This window comes from Scatophagus argus, chromosome 9, assembly GCF_020382885.2.
Source record: "Scatophagus argus isolate fScaArg1 chromosome 9, fScaArg1.pri, whole genome shotgun sequence".
NCBI lineage: Eukaryota > Metazoa > Chordata > Actinopteri > Scatophagidae > Scatophagus > Scatophagus argus.
This window is the reverse complement of record NC_058501.1, coordinates 11682288-11702705: the sequence shown is the minus strand read 5'-3', so window position 1 is coordinate 11702705 and position 20418 is coordinate 11682288. Positions and strand designations below refer to the sequence as shown.

Here is a 20418-nt window from a genome sequence, read left to right as displayed (position 1 = left end):
CATCCGCTTTTTAAAATATGTACCACAATTTCCTGCTGTTCTCATAACAGATATTACGAGGACCGAGTCGATTTGTTATTTCATGCTTTTACCGCTTTCTCTACTAAAACGCGGTGATGACCTTGGTTTTGAAAGTCTGCTGTTGCACTTAAAGCATAAATAATCTTGACAGTCTGCTGGTTAATAGCCAAAATTTTATCACATCTTGAGGGTAACTTAGGAAACTCTTGTTATTTATTTTCTTCTTGCAAATATAGTAACAAACGGTACCAAACAGAAGGTGACCTAAAATGTTCAGAGCATTTTGTGGAAAACAAAATTTAATTAAAAATGAGAAGCACTTTACCTACTTTGTCAAGGTAAGTTCTGTCGGCAATGCAAAGGCCTTTACTTGCAATATTAGCACTGTTCCAAGCTTAGATGAAAGTGTGGCATAATGAAGATTAACTTACAACCGCCATAATGTTGTTCAGTTGAAATCGAAAGTTAATTTTTTTTGTTGTTATTGTTGGATTTGGGACGTGTGTGTTTCTCCTCTGTAGGTGGTCTTGAGTGGGAGTGATAACAGATACACCCTGATGGGTCTGAGTCCGTCTGCCGAGTACGAAGTTATGCTGACGGCCGTGTTCAAAGATAAGTCCGAGAGTGACACCATCTCCGTTACAGAGACCACACGTGAGTAACATTCAGCTGCTGTGTGACCAGCTCACAGAGTTGCGTTTTGTGTTTGTTTATCTAATCACAACAAAACTTTGCAAACCAAAGTCATAATCCAAGAGATGTGAGAAAGAGGCACGTATGATTTCATTAGGATCCCCTCGGTTACACTGGTGCTGAAATTATCCTGAGACCTAACTAACCCTCTTCACCAAAGTGCTGCTGTCTGCTGAGAATAACAGACTACTACAATCACATATGGCTTTTCAACTCATAAAATTAGCATCTCTGAGTTCAAAGTGGATATCTGCATGAGTCCATTTGCATTGATTTGTTTGTCACAGCTTATCTCAGAAGAAGAAAATCTATTTCTCCATCAATGATTTGTTATGTATTCCTGTCTAATTACCTTAGCTATTGATACAGAGTTGTTGATGAGAGTTTCTTTCCAATTATCTGATTTATGCTCTCTGTATTTCCCCAGTGGCACAGACAACAACAATTGCCGCCACAACCACAGGTAAGAAGCGTCTAAATTGCTTTTGTGTAGCATTGCACTCTCAATATTGCACATGTTAACAGTTTAATAGCTGACTATGTCTTTCAGCAAATGAATGTGAAGCAGCCTGTCTTGACAAGTAAAGATCTGATTGGACATGTCATGTTCAATTAAAAATTTTCTCTTAAATGTATTCCTTTGCAATGTCTTAACATTAAACCCTTAAGATGGCTGCTTTAAATAATTTAGTTTGCATGTGTTCACTGGGCTGCAGGATGAGTTCAATTGGTACTTCCTTTAAAAATCCATTGTGGCTGAGTGGCTGGCCAAATGTTAATCAAGATTCACACCAAAGCATCTGTCTAGAAAGTCTTCTGCCATTGACATGTGAAAGCTCAACTAGTTGCCAGTGCTTGCTGATGTTGTCAGAGTGCAAAGTCAGTTGTAGCAGACTTTTGGTCATTGTTGCTAATTTTGTCTCAGAAAGCAAAACCAGAATTATTGAGGGCCTAAAAATGCTCCACACTGTCTTGTTTGACTAAGGCTGATGTGTGTAAAACCAAAACACTCTCGAACAGGATGCACCTCATGAAAAACATTTGGAAGTTCTTTTGTGTTTTTATACGTTTGTTCACCGAGTTGGCTTCACCCAGAGACTGTAGTTCAAACTTGATTATGTCAGAGGCAACCTGCAGGCCATCTGGATTGTGTTTTGTATGAGGAGCAGGCTACAGCTAATCGAGTCAGAGCAGTTTCTCCACTCAGGGCTCTAAAACCTTAAAAAACAACACGTCTTCTTCACTTAAGTCGCTGTTTGCTATTGTAGAAACTTTAAAACAGCACAGCGGCTTTGTTTAAAACTTTAAAGAGCTGTGAAAATCACACATTTGTGGTTTTCCAGAAGTGTATGACTGAAAGATGAAGATCCGCCTCTGCTTTTTTAAATCACAGCTTGTAGTTGAAGGCTAAATTATGTATGGAATCCTCACTCAGGGCTGCACAGACATTAAAACATATCTTCTTGGGTTAAAGCAATTATTAAAAGTGATGAAAGAAAAAACAAACAAATGACTTTGTTTCTAACTCCCAATTAATGTTCCAGAGGCAAAAAATGCTCCAGATTTTACTGCAGCTCACAGCTGTCTGAGCGTGTTGGCACGTTTTCTTTTCTTTTAGCCTACTGACATTTTGACTGACATTTTTCTAATCCGCAGCTTAGACAGCCTCATTAAAAGTGCAAAGAAAACATAGCTTAAACCAAGAATTTGTGTCAATTTTTATTACATAAATCCTACAGTAGCTTGGTACTGTAACTGTTGCCTGTGATGTGGTGTGACAGTGACACGTCAGGCTGTGAGAAACCTTCAGCTGAGCGACGAGACCACCCAGAGCTTAGAGGCATCGTGGGAGCTGGACGACCCCCATGTGCAGAGCTACAGGGTCTCCTACGCCGACCTCAATGGTGACCACAAAGAGACGTCTGTGAGTTGATCAAGTTGTGAGCTGTTACTGCAAAAACAAAATCACTTACAAATAATTAAGTCCAGCTATAGCTGTAGATCCCTGCAATTATACTTTGTGAAGTCCCTCCATGGTCGTCTCCCACTTTGGGCATAATCACCTTCAAACACACGAGCTCTGATTATAATGGCTAGACAAAATTGGAACTGTGTTTAAAGAAAGATGCTTGTTATTTCACGCCTCCAGCCAATTGGATGGCCCTGCAGCGGTCAGTGTCGGGTCATCTTCTCTCATCAAAAAGCTGATTACACTTTCAGTCCTGGTCCACTCGACCTCTCCTGCATGATTCCTCTATATGTGGCAAGAGCCCTTGAGCTCAGTGCCATGGGCTAACCCTGATCACTGATGCACACACACACACACACACACACACACACACATACACATACTTACCCCCCCCGTTCCCTCTATTTCTCTGTTTTTTTCTGTTCGCCCTCCTTCTTGTCTTCTCTCTCGCCACCACCACCTTCCCTTCCTTTCCTCCCCCCTCTCCCTCTCTCTTCCTCCCATCCTGTTTTAATTTCCCAATGTGGTGTCAGAGCTGTAGAAGATGGAGAGGCCGGGCTAACCCAGAAGACATTCCATTATCTTTTCAGCAGCCATTTACCTCACTGGGAGCAGAGATGGAGTGCAGAAAAGAAAAGAGCAAAAAAACAAAAAAAAAAAACAAACAAAAAAAAACCCAAAGAGACAAAGAGTGGTGGAAAAAGAAACAACAGCTAAACAAAATGGGAGGCTTAAACCTGTCCTCCGGCTGATAGATAAGGGTTGTCTCAGGTCGCGCCTCTTTCTGAAAGTTTGGTGTTTTGACGTCAACATGTGTGACAGCATGGGCAAGTCTGTGAGTTTCATGTTCCTTTATGTATTAGTGTTTGTGTGTGCGTGAGTGTTTGTATGTGTGTGTGTATGTGTGTAGTTGCGGGGCCAAAAATCTGTTACTTGCACAGTCAAATTGTGAGGATCCGTCTTACTTATGGGGACAAAACGCAATTCTCCATAATGTAAATAATTAAAGATTGGGGTGAAGACTTGCTTTAAGGTTAGGTTGAGGTTAGTGTTTGGTAAATGTAAGGGTTAGGATTAGGCGAGTAATGTTTAATGTTATGGTCAGATAAGTCTATGTAATGTCCCCATAAGTGATGGAAACACGACTGTGTTTGTGTGTGTGTGTGTGTGTGTGTGCAGCACTTGCCTTCCTGCTCTGATGCTGGTGTGTTTCAGCACCGCAGTCAGAGTGGACAGCTCCTCCCATCTCATTGGCTTTGACATTACCTGGCCTTCCCTGAACACACCTTTCCTTCTCCCTCTCCAGTCGAGGCTCAGCACTTTCTGGAAAGACTGGATCACTCACACTCACTCACACACACTCACATGCATAAAATAATGAGCTTTCAGACATCTGCAGCTGAGCAAATTTTATCTGCTAACAGGTGGTCAAAAGCAGCAGAGTAAAGTGTAAAGTGAAATTTTGCTGAACTGCTGTTTACAAGGTCAGGAGTCAGTTGTAAAGCTTATATCCATCTGGATTTGCTCACATTATAAAACTGGGTATGGTAACGGGTTTATCAGGTTACTTTTTCTTTTGTCTTCAGTGTACTGAATATTATTTATTGTATGGTGGTTGGTTTTCCTTTTTTTTAATAAAAATACAAAGGAACATTTTGAAACTAAGATGCAGAGAAAGAACAAGCTTCAACACTGATAAATGAAAACATAGCAGTAATGGGTTTCTCTGAGCTCTTTTATGCGTCTCTCTTGGCCTCCACTGACTTTATTGACTAAACTGAAGTGAGCAGAATTCTTGAACAGTCGTGCTTCATATCCCTTAAGGTGAGTGTAGCATTTTGCAGGAACCTTGTGTTTCAAACCTGGCCTTAATCTGTGCCTCCAAATGTGAGCAACAGCAACAGATTCTGTATGCATTTTTGCTGTACGATGCAAGCATCCTTGTGTGTGTGTCTGATTTGTATGCCTCTTGTCTGTTTGTCTATGTGTAGGCTAGTCCCAAGTGAGAGTCATCACTGCTTTAAAACTCCCTGTACTCTCATGCTCCTTCAAATGTGTCTCTCAATCTGTGTGTGTGTGTGTGTGTGTGTGTAGGTGTTACTTCGAGCTGGTCAGAGGAGAGCACTACTTCAGCCGTTACTATCAGACACCCAGTACAAAGTGACAGTCACACCGGTGTACACGGATGGACAAGATGGCATCACTGTCTCAGCGCTGGGTGCCACATGTGAGCATTACAAACTCACACACAAACCTCCATGCACACACACACACACATGCACACACACACACACTCCTCTGAATTATTAACCACCGGGGTCAGCTCTCGGTATCTCATTTTTCATTATACAAAGATGCAGCTCCCAGTTTAGGAGAACACATCTGACAAAACTGAAAGCTAATGAAAATGAATTTAATTGCAGCGAGCAGAATGTTCATTTGCATTGCATTAATTTCATGTTCATTTACAGTCCTGAAGGAGAATGTAAATTAAAGCAATGACAAATACTGATGCGTTCTTAATTGTCTTAATGAAGGCCATTCATAATTACAGCAGCTCTTTCATTAATGAGACGATTAAATTATTTTGCTCAACTCTAATTGATTTTCTCAAACTATTCTCTTGATTACCCCTGACGAGCAGTAGCGATTGTCTCCTTCATGTACAAAGAATTGAAATGTCAGATGAAATATGCCATCTTTTCAGATGAGGCTACTGTAGGTCTCCATATTGCAAATAAAAACCTTCTTCACAGCTTGGAAAGTGGCAGAGCGATAAATCAGAGACCAGGCGTTCTTGATGCACAGAGAGATATGCTTTTCTGTGTTGTTTAGGGTCTGTTGGAATTTACAATATTGTGACAACTCAAATTCAACCAACCAATCCTGCCTCTGTTTAGAAAAAGTCAGATTTGGATTTAACTGTTTATTGAACAAAATACAATTAAACCATATTATAAACCAAATTACTTTATATATAGTCCTGTGCCGAGTTGTTATGAACAACAAGACGAAACAAAAGTCATCAGTTGTTGTTTTAAAAACTGAAGAAGTACCAAAAGCTGGAAAAACTTTGAACCTGCTCAGATCGATACTCTTTTTTAGAGGTAAATATAAATAATTGCCTCTATGTTGATCGTTCAAATATTTCTTTAAAGCAGAATATTTTGAGATTTCAGCTTCTTTCTAGTTTTATCATAGTTGACTGAATACCTTTGGGTTTTGAACTTCTGTAAAGACAAAATGTCACGTTTGACAGTGAAAACTGTCGTTTTTTTACTATTTTGTCACAATTCATAGATCAAACTCTTCATTGTTTAATGAGGAAAATAATCAAGAGATTCTTCATTAAAAAAAGATAAGGATTAGATTCAGTCGTGGTGCTCTTTTTCACTTTCATAATTTTACTAATTTTAGATTGCAGTTTATTGATAAAAATACTGCAAGGTTGTAAAACCTGGTTCATAAAAAAAGCAAAGTATTAAAAAAGGTACGAATGAATGTGGTTATAGTGCTTGTATTGTTACTCTAAAATGACATGCAAATACACTTTCGTCATACACAGTCGTGCCAAACAAGGCAGGAAAAAGAAGGCTGCAAGCTAGCAAACATGGATGTAAACAATGCAAGAATTTACTTTAGGACATACTTTAAAAATCTGCTTTGCAAATGTTTTATGAGGGGGGGATACACTCAACATGTTTGTTAGACATCACAATAGACATTTTGGTGAATAACTGAATGCAAATATAACTTTTATTTGTTTACCAGAAAACACCACAGGGCCCCTTTAGAGAAAGAGATACTTTATCATATTATCCTCTTGGGTGTAGTTCTTTTTTTCAACTCCATTGTTATTATCATTGCTGTTATACAATAGACCCATCAGCCTGAAACACGCACATGCACTCACAGGTCCCACACATGCATATTAGGAGAGGATGATGAGGCTGCCGCAAAGTCAGGCACCCCAAGCAGACAGGAGTTTGTGCACACCTCGGCAGTGTCCTTGAGCTGCGCTGGTTCCTCTCCAGGGTTCCAGTCCATGCTGGGCTTGAGCCGGCGAGCCACCCTCCACCCTTCTAAATTTTGATTTTGTCTGTGTGTCTTGGCAGTGCCGCTCTTGTCTGCTGAAAACCTACGTGTGTCAGAGGAGTGGTACAACCGCTTCAGGGTCACATGGGATCCACCTCAGTCTCCTACAGTCGGCTACAGGATCGTCTACCAGCCCATCTATGGTATATACATGAACGCACACAAACACTCGCTGCTAGGCAACAACACTTTTTTTTTTTGTGTGTGTGTGTAGTGTGTGCTTTTCCCCAGGACACAGGCTCATCAAAACATCCTAATCTGCTTGTTATGGGAGAACCCACCAGCAACACAGTAGCTGAAAAACAAACTGCTCTCAGCTTGTTTTGGTTCTCCTGATAGGGACCTCTTAGTTTGTCTTTTTAACAGGAAAGTGGAGGCTTCAAGGAAAATGTCCACGATCCAGAGCTCAAATAAGACATTACCCTTCCTCATTTATTTATTGCCTTGAAGCATCATCAAAAGCCCATTTTCACTATTCTGTTGCTTTTCTTGTACTAATTGTTTCATCCTTCCAAGACAGGGCTCCAGTCTTTATAGTTTCCATGACTGTTTTTAGTCATCTAAACGCAATTACTGTGCCTCTGAGGATACAGCTTCAAGCAGACGGGCTACATTAATCTGATTTTAGGAAATAAATTTCATCAGGCTGCTGTTTTCACTATGAGAGTCTTGGTCCTTGGATGAAAATGTGCCTGTTTTTGCAAATGTCCTCACTTGGCCAGATATACAACTACAGTATGCTTAATGTAAATTTAAACCCAAATGCATAAAATACACCTACGCCTCCACACACTCACACACAGACACACACACAAATATATACCCAGTCTGTTTCCCATTAAACAATGTTCCAGTGGGTAGTGTGTTGTAAAGTTAATTGCTGCTCCTCCTTTATTTAGATGTTTTTTTTATATATTTTTCCTTCTTTTACTAGCTTTGGTTGTTTTTTACATTTATTTTGTTATTGTTTGGATTGGATTGTTATTTTGTTAAGCACCTGTTGAGAAAAACTGCTTTAATAAAGTTGGTTATTATTATGTTGTTGTATTTTAGTGGCCTAGAGGAGCTTGTGTGTGTGTGTGTGTACTCCTATACAGTCAGCTTATGTTCAAAGCAGAGATGGGTACAACCATTCTGTGGTCCCGTAAGGCTCTGTGTGTATATTCATACCACTCACAGTTTTTACATATTTTTGAAACAATGGATCCTTAATTTTAGAGAGACTCTAAAATTTTGACTGCTGAAATGAATAGCTTATTAAGCCAGCGTTCTCATTGACTCAGTGAGCTTAAAACTGAAAACACAGTCTCTGGTTGGCTTTCAGTGTCTTCAGATGACTTGATTTAAATCAGGATTCCTGTACTCTACATATAGTGTGTCTTGTTAAAAGACTGAGGGAAAACCTGCATGTCCCCGTGCAAAAACCCATCCTCACCTGTTGAGGATTCATGGTGAATATCGTTCCTTTAGTCCATTAGTCTATTACAGTTTGTAGCTTATAGTTTATTTTCTAGTCTCTTACAAGTATGGTGAGAAGAAAATGTAAGACTAGACCCTTAAGTCATTACAGAAAACCTTTTTTGGCTGCTTAGATTTCTTTCTTGTTAAATTTTCCAAACAGTATTTGTTCCCGTTAAGTTCAGCTACATGAGAAAAAAGATTTTCTGATGAGAACTTACCGATGGGCAGGGAAAATGTTATGCTGTGTCTGGTCACAGCAACATTTCAGATCTATTTTATAAAACTTGATCTATATTGTGTTTTCTTCAATGCAGTAACTCTTTTCTCTTCTTTCCTGCCCGTGCTGATGTAAACATGTTTGTCTTTCTCAGTTCCAGGACCAGTTTTTGAGACAACAGTGGGTGAAGACGTGAACTCCGTGCTCCTCCAAAGTCTGTTAAGTGGGACAGAGTACAGTGTTCAGGTGACGGCAACCTACCCGACAGGACAAAGTGAACCAGTGCTAGTGAATGCTAAGACGTGTAAGTATCCTTATCATACACCTGCACAAATCATTTATACTAGAGTAGAGTAGATGTTAAATAGTGGACGTGATATGTGATGGTAATCTGATATATTTTTTGGAAAGTCATGCCAGATTTCAAATTGAGTCACTCCAAAATGGGCCGCAGTGGTTCACCATCGCCTTAAGTTTTCAGTCTACATTTGTCACAAAAGACAGCGTGACTATGAGAAGGAGGAGACAGAGGAGGAGAGCAGCAACAGCAGCAGCAGAAAGACAATCTAGTATGAGGAAAATCAGAAACATGCCTGTTGATGCCATACATTCTTCCACTGAGACTCGAGCAAACAGTCAGATAGACAGAGAGATATTAATATTTCCCAGTCAGCCAGTGAGAACAATCTTTTTTTTTGCATATAGATTTGGTCTAAGTAGGTGTAGTAAGACCTAATGCAGACTTTAATATCTCGTTCATCTAAAACAAATACAATGTCCCCTGAGGAAGTGAGAGAAAGAGAGAAGTGCATGTGCTGTGGCTGTATACGAGTGTGCGAGTCAGTTTTCTTTCTTCAAACTCGATCTCAGAATAGTAGTGTGCCACCATCTATCACCAAACATTTACGTTGTCTTTTTGGCTTACTGCCTTTCTGCGTGTGTGCCGTTTTCAGAAAACTGCTGACTCATCCCTTCCTTTAAAATCTACTGTTGTCTTTTGGGCTTACTGTCTGATTGGCCAGAAGGGACTCGCCAAATGACGGAGCGTCGAATGGGATGAAAGCAAACATATTCTAATTTTAATAGCTCATCAATTTCTCATGCACCACAGAAAAAAATAGTTTTTCGCTTTCTTTTCTTGAAACTTATTTGCCCTAACTTTAGATGAAACCATTGAGAAATAAAATGCAAAGACTATATGTGAAGGGATTCACGGATTTATACACAATTAGCAATTAAAGGGGATTGCTTTCGACACACAGATTATACATCAGTCTGTGCTGCAGTGATGTGCTCTCCTTCATCAGTGCTTTATTTATCTCCCCCTGTCAGATGAGTGACAACTCTCTCACACCTACCTGGCTCGGTAAAGCCCTCATAATGAAGGATGATTTCATAAGAGAAGATTAAATATGCGGATCTGACATGTAGATTTATCAGCCTTCCATATTTAAACCAGTTTTTGTTCCTGGTGTGGCACCTGATGCTGGTAGCTCTGCTCTCCACATCAGCAGATTTAATGAGACTTTGTTTGCTCTTCACAAGCCCCATTTCTGTGCATGTAGTACAAGAATATAGCGTAAATACAATAACTTTATCCACATTTTTGGATTTTAACAAGGCTTTAGTCTCATTCGTGTTTATTATATGTCAGTCTATGCAGGTATGTGAGTAGGTGGAGGGACTTAAAAATGACTCATCACTAAGTACTCAGCAGACATGAGCAGTTCACTGGTACATTTTCAGATGTATCACATTTTCCCATATTACGCAGGGCAGAGTTAAATTCATTGTCCATATTTGTATTCTGCAGTGGAGGAACTCTGATTTATAAAGGGGGATACGTTCAGTCATTTGTCATTCTAATAAGGGAGATACAGTAACATATTTCCCAGGATACACTGTGTTCATTGCAGCCTCACCATTTGAGCCAACTGGCATGTTTGCACCAATAAATTACGCCTTCTAGCATGCAGGATAAAAAAAAGTAAATATTGGTACCTTGAGAACCCCTGAATGAAATGAAGCTGTTTCGCCCCCAAATGAAGTTTTATGTTGTTTGTACTGAGGTGCTGGCACTTTTGCCGCACGCTGAATTTGTTCATTTGATCTGATCTTAAGAAATTTTGAAGAATTAGCATGTTGTCTTAAAATGGAAATAACGTTTTGGTTTTTTTTTTCCAGAAAATGAGAGACATTGAAAGTGTTACTTGATGAGAGACATGTAATAGTAGAAAGAAGATATGGTGTAGTGGAAACTGAGGTTGTGGAGACTGGGAAGACAGATGGGTACAAATATTTGACTGCAAGTCTGGCAACCTCAGTTCTCAATCTCTCAGTCATGCACAGACTGCACTATAGTTTATATATGCGTGGTGCTTATTTTATTTTGATCTTTGGATATTTAAAATGACCGCCACATCTTTAGTTCTTTCTTTACTTTGCACTTTTTGTGTTTTACTCCCCTCCCAATCATTCTTTTATCCTTCTCTCTCTCTGGAGTTTTCACATGTTTACTGACTTAACAAATACCACCTGATCCTGGTAGTGTACCTCAGCTCAACAAAACACACTTGGTGTCTTAGACTCAGATGCTTTTTGCCGTAGACAAAGACATTTCTCGTATGACCCTCAAAGCAACAACAACAACAACAGAGTTATCCTGAAACAATTGAACTCTCTGGAATAACAAAATATGTAGTGTAAAACCAACAGTGCTGACAGTGGCCATTGAAAATGCAGAACTTCATATTTTTATAAACTTTTCAATTTCTTGTCCAAACATGCCAGATTGTTTTTGTTGTTGTTGTTGTTGTTTTTTCTATGTACACACACACAAACACACACGTGCATCTATACATGATTACCCGCATATGAGTCAGTTTATGTGTATCTTTGCATATCATTGAATAGAATGATGGGTTGTTATATGCATTATTCACTAGTGTTTAAAATAAGGCACCTGCCATATGGTCCTGGCATAAAATATCCATTTACTGGTGCGAGAGCCAAGTTTATTTTATATCATCAGCAAATTCTGTTAACAAGAGGGAAAGAATGTGAGAGCGAGAGAGAGCGAGAGAGAGAGAGAGTTGATCCTGAGAGGTTTGCTTGCCTGTGGATCTCACTCTCGAACAAGCTTCACATATTTAAATTGCTCTTGGTGTTTTGCATTTTGCTGTATCATGCCTCATTGTTTCTCCACAAGACCATTAAGCACCAAGCCAAACTAATGTTGCTACTTCATGATCTGTTCTAACATCTACGCAACTGAATGTTATAACTAGAGCTGTCAGGATCGACACATTTCCATCACTTACACTTTATATGGAAGCTACAGTTGTTCATTTTTCAGCTATCAGAGGACCAGAAAAGAGAAGTCGAAGTGGCACTTAAGCCTAAACACAACCTTAATGCCAATGGCTGACTTTGAACATCGAACCTTTCAAAGTTCAGAGTGAGGTCGACCCCACTTATCACTCAGTCAGTCAGAGTTTTAGTGGCATGTTAAGGTCTATACGTGATGTAAAGTATAATCATTTAATTCTGCGCAACCAAAGTGACCGCAATCCTCTCAGAGTTGTTTACTTAATAATATGTCTCTGCAAAGTCTTGATTCTTGGCTGCACTATGAATAAGATGAACAGTTTCCTCAATGGTTTGGTGCAGAATTCAAACTCTACATGGTGCATAGTTGGGAGGAAATGCATCCACAACACTTTGTGAGTGAATGTCTTACAGGCCAGTATCAGAGGTTTTTTTTTTATTGGTATGATGTGAAAACATAAACATTATCAGAAACCTTTTTTTTTTTCAATACTGAAAAAATATAAACATCACTCATAACTTACATTACAAGGGACATTTCTGCAAAGTATTGGAAAGCATAATAAACAAAAGAGAACAGTGTTACAAACTTTATTTCATTTGGAATACTGTGAAATATTCTCAAATAAAACATATGACTACTGATTGTAGTGCTACTGTTTGCTGCACAATGTTTATGTTTAATGTTTTAATAGATTTAGTAATCTGTTGTAATTCTTGGAGAGATGTCTTGTCTGTGCAGTATTCTGTCTGTGTTGCATACATTTGCAAGTTGACTTGCAGGAAAACAGAATTGAAAAACAGATGCTAAATTGACTGTTCTGTCATTTCTCAATCCATTTGTCTCTTTTCTCTTCAGTGTTCCTCGGCATCTCTGGCTTGTCAACATACCAGGTGCGGCCCAGCAGCATGTGTGTCCAGTGGCAGCCTCTCTTGCAGGCCACATTGCACAGAGTCTCCATACAGTCTCCACTCAGTGAGTACATTTCCAGTTAATGGGTGTGTATAAGTGTGATTCATCTCTGCTGTCAAAGGTTCTGAAAATGGGAGCTGATTTCTTGGGTTAATGTTGATTTTTAGTTTTGCTTTTGACAACAGACAGGCAGCTCGCTCCAACCAAGCACTAATCTCACTGACTTACCTGCTCTGAACTCAAATTAAATGTAACTTGCTGAAATGTTATTGAAAACTTAATATCTCCAGATGAACAGTTTTTGGTAAGCAAGCATCAATCCTAGAACACGCGCACAGACACAGTTAGCTGTCCTCACCAGAATTATGCTGTGCACCTTCAGTCATCCCAACATGCTTCAGTGTTCTGAGAAACAAGGCTTTTGCCAGCTTAGTGACTGGAATACAGTTTGGTCAGTAAATCAAAAGTTTTACTCGAGCTGTGATATTCGGTGAGCTGGCTGGATTGGACTCCAAATTCTGAGTATGTTTCCTTATAGATTTACGGTCTGTCCTTGTGAAAATGTCTCCTCTGCTCATTATTAACTCAAAGACGTGTCAGCTGAGGTCCTTCTCAGTGGGTGTGTTAGATGTGTGTTGGCTATCTGTATTTTTCACAATCCTCTGGATTCGTATTGATATGAGCCTCTGTGGAAATAAGTGTCATATATATCTGACATTTTCATATAGCAGTGGCTTACACTGTAAATTATATTAATGTCTCTGTTTGCTGAAACTACAGGAGATATGATATCCACATGATTTCTCCCCAAAGAATCACTCGTCGCTAGCAAAAATACTATATCTATCAAAATCCATCTTAATCAAATCAATCAGCTAAATAAAAAATATCTCAAGCCCTTTACTTTCCCATTCAATCAAGTGTCTAAATTCTAAAAAGCTCTGCACAACTGTCAACAGGAGAGTATTTTGGAGCTGGTGCACTCAGTGAACAAGTTCAAGCTTTATTTTTATTTGTCCGCAGAGGGCAGTTGGGCGTGCAGCAAAGGTTCATATAAACGTCTACAGTAGAAAAACCATACTGAAACAGTAACAGCATTCATGACATTTTTCAGAAAAATAGAGATATTTTTCATTATAGCAGCCCTTCACTTTGTTCTCACTATGCAATCACCCATAGCAAATAAATTGATTCCTGGATGTCTCCAATAAAGTAAGGCTTTACTTGGTGCACAAACTCTGCTCATTCTTTTCATTATTTATCTTTGTTTGAGAAAACCTTTGTCTAACTTTATTTTTCAAATGTCAGCATGTGTTGAAAGATCAAATAGGAAGCAGAACCAGATGCAGGGTCAATTGTTTTCCCCCTCACACAAATACCTCTGAGATGACAATGGGAAAGGCTGCATGGGTGTGTGGACATACGCCTTTGGCTCTCAATTGATTTAACAAATTGTACACATCAGTGTTGAGCAGGTGAGGTTTTCGCCTTTCTCATCCGTTTCAGTGAGACCTCTGTGTTGGTATAGTAGCAGTTAATGTCACAGACGGCTGTGGAGCCAAAGAGAATAATGTGGCAAAAAGATGGTTTGGCCTGCTTTCTTTCTGTGGCACAATAAAATGTCACGCATTACAGATACTAATGTGCAAGTGCACAAACTGTGGTTAAAATAACCACCTCCCACTATCTCGGTGAAAGCACTTTTCTTGTATTCCTTGCGTTGCCTGCAGGTTAAGTTTTTCTTCTAAAAATCAGCCTAGTCAGACTTGGAGACATTTAGCTTATCTTAGGAAGTTACTCCTGCTTACCGTGACATAATTAAATCATGTAACTCTGGATAAAGCAAAATATAAGGTTTATAAGTAAAAGTTTCGAGAACTATTTGAAATGATTAGTTTATTCCATTAATGCTATTCATTGCCTTTCATAATTTAGTATCTATTTTTCACAAAAAGAGCACTTAAGCCTCAGACAGAGTCATCAAAGCAGAAAAGACACTTGTCATAGCAGGATAAATAAAATCGCCTCCACTTGAAGGACACATGTAAGTGATGCATGTCCACCTTTCACCACCTTTAGCTGTAAGAACCCAGCGGGAAGAAAGAAGACGAAAGATGTCTCTTCCGTCTTGCTTCTCTCTCATACTGTTCTGTTTATCTCTGTATGCCCCTCCCTCCTGCCTGAGCAGTGACTGGATATTCTAGCTAGAGTTTAGAGATTTGCTTTAATCCATGCAGAGCCAACCAGCTGCTTAAACACCTTCTGAGATGGAAAAGTGCTGCCTCGTGGTGACAGCTGTTTCCCCAAACTTTATTATCTGTGGCTGTTTCCTGTGCAGAGGAGGAGATAATTTGTCACTCTCTGAGATGAGAGACACATTAGGAAATAGAATTAGACTAATGAAACTGACAAATGGTAGCTATTAGTGCATGTGTATCTGCACTTCCAGTTTCCAGGTTGTCCCTTTTTGGCTGCCAACAAAAATTCTCATTCTTTTAGTTTTTTTTGTGTGATGTCTCTCTACACCTTTTCAAAATAAACAATAAAGTATTTGCAGTGTGCAATCCAAAAGAAGTTGACATGAGAGGATTAAATACATCAATAATATATTAATATTCTTTTCATTTTTATATATAATAGTGCAGACTTTGCGTTTTAGTGCAGTAAGCTGGGCTTCACCAAGGTGAGCTGAAAATGATAACATTTGCCCAAAATCCTACCTTATGTTACACTGACAGCCCTAATATTAAGTATTAATATTATTATTATTCTTACCGATGTTAATGTTTAACATTATTTTTATATGTTGCGGATACTCAAAAGTGTATTTTTCTACAGCTGAGGGCAAGATTTTCATATCAGGTTTAAATTTCCAGATCAGTGCAGGGAATTTGGCTTCTGTGATTCAGCAGTTAACTTTTAATGTGCCTTTGAGCAAGGCACTTTGGTACCTGACTGCTCCAATAAAGCTGCTTATTATCCAACTTTAACAGAGTGTGGTTCTCCTTAGCAGCTCCTGGTCTTCAATTTGATGCAGAACGTGGCTGAAAACAAGGAAATGTGCTCTGCAAATGCAGTTAATTTGAAACAGGAGCTTCAGAGGAATTTGAGCTCGTTTTGATTTTATTATTGTTGATCTGAACTTCAGTCATCATAAGTCATTTGTTGGGTTTTTTGTTCACTTGCAGATGGTCAGAAGCAGGAAGTGAGCGTCCGAGGTGGAACTTCCCGGCAGTGCTTCTATGACCTCACTCCCGGTAGCCAATACCAGATCAGCGTTCACACCCAGATGCAGGAGATGGAGGGACCTTCTGTCTCCGTCACTGACATGACATGTATGTTACAAATATTTTTTATTACATACACAGTTTCATCCCATTATTTTTCTAATTTTCATCAACACTTTTAATCCTTCTTTTTTCCACATTTCTGCTCACTGCTTTCTTTGTTCTTTCTCAATTTTCTCTCTTTATCCAATTTTTCTCAATTAATCCTTCCAGTCTCTCTTTCTCCATCTGTAGCCACCTTCTGCCATGCATCTGTCTCACCTCAGCTTTCCTTACTAAGGTTGCTCTCCCCCTCCCTTTCTCCCTGATCTCTAATCTCTGTCCGAGACGATGGAGGATGCTGCGGCAGTTCATTGGTCAGCCGAGGAGCTGAAGGTGAACCGCACAGCTTCAGGGACCAGGAGGGTTTAGCTCACAACCAGGCTTATAGATGGACAGATATTGTCTCATACATACAAAGACAAGTGAAGCCAAATGCTTGCTCAAGGGGGATTGTTGGGTTCTCTATATTACAATTTAATTAAAGTGTCTTTTGTTGTGAATTGGTGCTATATAAATAAACTGAATTGAAAATTGAAATGAAGAGGTGTGAGATATTTAATGTGGAGGAAATGAATCCTTGCATCAAAAGTAGATGCACTCACTATGTAAAATAATCCCTTTCAGATTGCCGAATTATTATAAAGGTATGATTTTTGTGGCGTTTGATAACAGTTAATGATGCATTAACATCTAACATCAGTTTTTATGTTTTGGCTGATGCTGATGGAAATAACTTTATCTGATAACGTGATTATATCCCTTATATGTAATATCTACCAAGAAGCTGTAGCTGTCACACAAAGGGGTTAAAAAGTGCAGTATTTCCCTCTAAAATGTATTGGAGTAGAATTAAGTAGCTTGAAAGGTAAATACTAAGGAAAGTAGGGTAAGAGTACTTCAAATTACAACTAAAGTACAGTACTTGTAAATGTACTTGGTTGCATTGTCCACAGATATGCTGATACTGTCTGTGATTCTTCAGAACTCTTCGTATAATAATATTATTCAGCAGGGGAGAGAGAGACAATAAAGACAGGAAACAGAGAACATGACAATGACCATGAGTTGGTTCTCTGATGTGAAGCACTTCTGTCTTCTGTTCAGTGGCATTTGCTATAATCTCACACCAGCAGATACTCAAGCAGCAAAGGTCATGACTGAATCAAAACACATTATTTAGCAATAATCACTTTTGTCACCATCAAGTTAATATGGAAGCTAAGGAAACATTTGTTAAGATCATCATCATGAAGTATGTATCCCTTCTGTGGGCAGTCACAGCTGATTTACTTGCTGTGCTCTGGTTTGACAGATCCCACTGCTTTCTGCAAAGTAATTGGCTTGGCACTGAGGCATACCTTAACCTAAGGCTGTTTGGACTCTAAAAACAACTTCTGGTCAGATTGATGCTAGACTGAAATAGCACCTTTCTGTCGCCATCTTAGGAAAGGAAAGCGGGATATAGAAAGAAGTTTGAAAGATAAAGTGGGGTTACTATAACTCAGTGATGGCAAAAGATAGAAAGATTAAAACATATCAGCTGCAGTGCCCATTTACACATAGGCTGTAAATACAGATCGCACCAGAATTCCTTTTTCTGTGAAGGTCCAGAGCTTTGCTGTCAGTGCAAAGAAGCAGATCAGGAAACTTTCAGCTTAATGATAACATGCTGCTGCTGTCTTTCATTGTGCCTGCTTATTGACTGTGTGTGTGTGTGTGTGGTCGGCAGATAAACCAGATGATGGTGCCACTTGTCACTGCCATGCTGATCGATGACCTTGTCTTGTTTCCCTGTGTGTGTGTGTGTGTGTGTGTTTGTGTGTGTGTGCCCAGTGCCAGCACCTACTCAAGCTCCGACTGAACCCCCCACCACAGAGCCCCCTCCCACCATCCCACCTGCTAAAGAAGGTGAGCAAAATGCTGTCACTTTTTGCAAAAACACACACACTCCCTCTCATATGATCCTTTGAATGTTACAGGTAGTGTTCATAGTGCTCAGATTAATTTTTTGGGGAAACGTAGTCGCCTGTATTTGCCATAGTTGATGCATTTTTGGTTCAGATCATACAAAGCCGAGCAGGCGCTCTTGTAAACCATTGCACGCAGTATACGCCAGCTGTCATAAAAAGAGATTACACGCAATTTACAGCAACAGGTATATGCAGCGTTTGTAACTCCAGTGTTTTATGAGGTGGTAACAACAGCTTATTAATGTCTAAATAATTCAGTATTCTTCGAGTGTTTGGCACTCATGTTGTTTGTTTTCACTGTATATTTGTAAGTGGAAGTCAAGATATTCCCACAGCTGCCTTTTTCCGAAAGGGTTTGTAATAGCAGATGCTTGATATCGAATGCGATTACAGATTTGGGCCAAAAAAACCCCCAAAAAGATCAGAGTGAATTTGGGACATTGCTACAAATGAAAATGCATGCACACATACAGACATCAGTTTGCTCCCACATGATTTTGGATTACTTTAAACATAGTGCCTTTTTTTTGTCACTCTGTGCTCCGTACAAAACCGCTGTTAGCTGTGTTTAGTTTCAAAACATCAACACTAACCTGGAAGGAAATTCAGGGATTTGAAGGGGCGTGATAACAAAAACGGGGAGCGAAAACTTAAAGGTAATCAGAAAGGAAATGTCAGAAAACTCTTGAAGGTCCCACACAGGACATTTGCTATGTTAAACAGTTTATTTTGTGAACCATACACATGCTACTGTGGACTGCAACAGATGCCAAAATAAAGAAAAGCTACTCTGATCCTGGTGTATTAGCTTATTACTTCAGCATCAGCCACCACAGTGACCTCAGTCCAGCTACCAGTCACAAACAGGGCTCACTGGCTTCAGCATGCAGGATGTACTTGTGATTGACAGGTACCTCTTGATAACTGAGTTATGTGCTTATAGTCTTCCTAAACGTCAAGAAAACGCTAATGTTTATAGTAACACACAGTTTCTAATGTTACCCACTGAGCTACACTACCTGTAATATTACATTTTCCTCATAAATTTACTTGAAATCACTTACAACCAAGCAAATCCGAACACTGATCATGACAACTTAATAGATTGCCATTTATTTTAAACCTTCAGTTCGATTTGTTTCAGTAAACGACCCATGAAATAATTCTCAGTATTGAGAATTTTTCCAGATGGTCTGACAAGCCCATAAAGATTAGGAACAAAGGGGTACAAGTTCACAGTCCGAGCCTCCACCTCCCACTCAGACGATCCTCCTCCTCCTCTGTTCCTGTCTGATGGGCTCAGGTAAAAGAGCACCGCAAACTCCACAGACATGAACCGACACACCTGCTGAGCCCGTCTGTAAGCATTTCTGTCTAAACCTCTGACCTTTGTCAGGTGGATGCCTCTGTCCGTAATGACAGGCAACCTTTACTCAGGACAGAACCACGAAGACGCGAAAGAGAAAGTAAAGGTGTGTGTGTGTGTCTGTAGGTGAAAGAGAGACAGAAAACAACAAGAGGGAGTGAAGGAGCAAAGTGATGGAACTACAGACAGAAAGCAAAGGGAGAGCAGACACAAAAGATGTAAAACAACAACAAAATGCTCTATGAAAGCAGAGAGAGAGAGAGAGAGAGAATGATGGTGATGAGCACTGAGAGACAATAACACCGACAGAGGGAAGGAAAAAGTCTCAGTAATATCATCATGGCTTTTATCAGAATCAGCCACATAAAGAACTTGTAATGAAAACATTCTGCAGCGGACCTTTAACTGAGCATGAGAGCTCCACTTAAGAAATATACCACAATAGCATTTGTCTCTTAAGGAAAACATTAACACCAGTAGATTTTTGTAATATTCATTTCCTCATCTTCCCTTAAAGCATTCACAGTTACAAAACCACATTTCCTCATAAACGGTGTAGTTATATTAAAGGTTTCTGCCCAGCTTTTATGCAGACTGACGTGGTCATGAACAGGAGTTGGAATGAAGCAAAGAACTGGGGGTTTGAAAACTTGTTAAAACCACAAAACAACTTTACGGAGGCAAAGATAAGGCCACTGGGAATCACTGAGAAACCTGAGAAGAATAAAAGAGGAGGGAACAGAAAGTCACCGCTGGACCAGGAATATGAATGAGCAGCTTTAAAAAATACAAAAACCCACTGCGCATTTTGTTTTTTATTTATTTTTTTGTTTGTTTTTTAAGAAAAATCAGTTTTAAACTTTGAGTTGGAGAGAGTGCACTATACTTTTAATCTTATAAACTCTACAATGTGAAAATTAATCTGAGGGTCTAGCCCTTTCGTATTTACTCTTTGCAGTGCTTCATACTATGCATATTTACTCTGAGTCTGAATATATTAGGCAGACAGTTAACATTCAAGTTATGCTTTGTCCTCTGTTAACCTTCATTCTGTTTG

The 20418-nt window shown here is 39.4% G+C and overlaps 1 protein-coding gene across 5 annotated transcripts in view; it reads left to right on the top strand.

Moving 5' to 3' along the window:
* LOC124064424 (collagen alpha-1(XIV) chain-like) overlaps positions 1 to 20418 on the top strand; it is a 123699-nt gene that overhangs the window by 51492 nt on the left and 51789 nt on the right. For all 5 annotated transcript variants that reach the window (XM_046398874.1, XM_046398870.1, XM_046398873.1 and 2 more), the window contains 9 exons: positions 543 to 675; positions 1142 to 1177; positions 2496 to 2638; positions 4778 to 4910; positions 6799 to 6921; positions 8611 to 8760; positions 12643 to 12759; positions 15885 to 16031; positions 17859 to 17933. In XM_046398874.1, the coding sequence (XP_046254830.1) occupies positions 543 to 675; positions 1142 to 1177; positions 2496 to 2638; positions 4778 to 4910; positions 6799 to 6921; positions 8611 to 8760; positions 12643 to 12759; positions 15885 to 16031; positions 17859 to 17933 (1057 nt within the window). The remainder of the gene's footprint in view (positions 1 to 542; positions 676 to 1141; positions 1178 to 2495; positions 2639 to 4777; positions 4911 to 6798; positions 6922 to 8610; positions 8761 to 12642; positions 12760 to 15884; positions 16032 to 17858; positions 17934 to 20418) is intronic.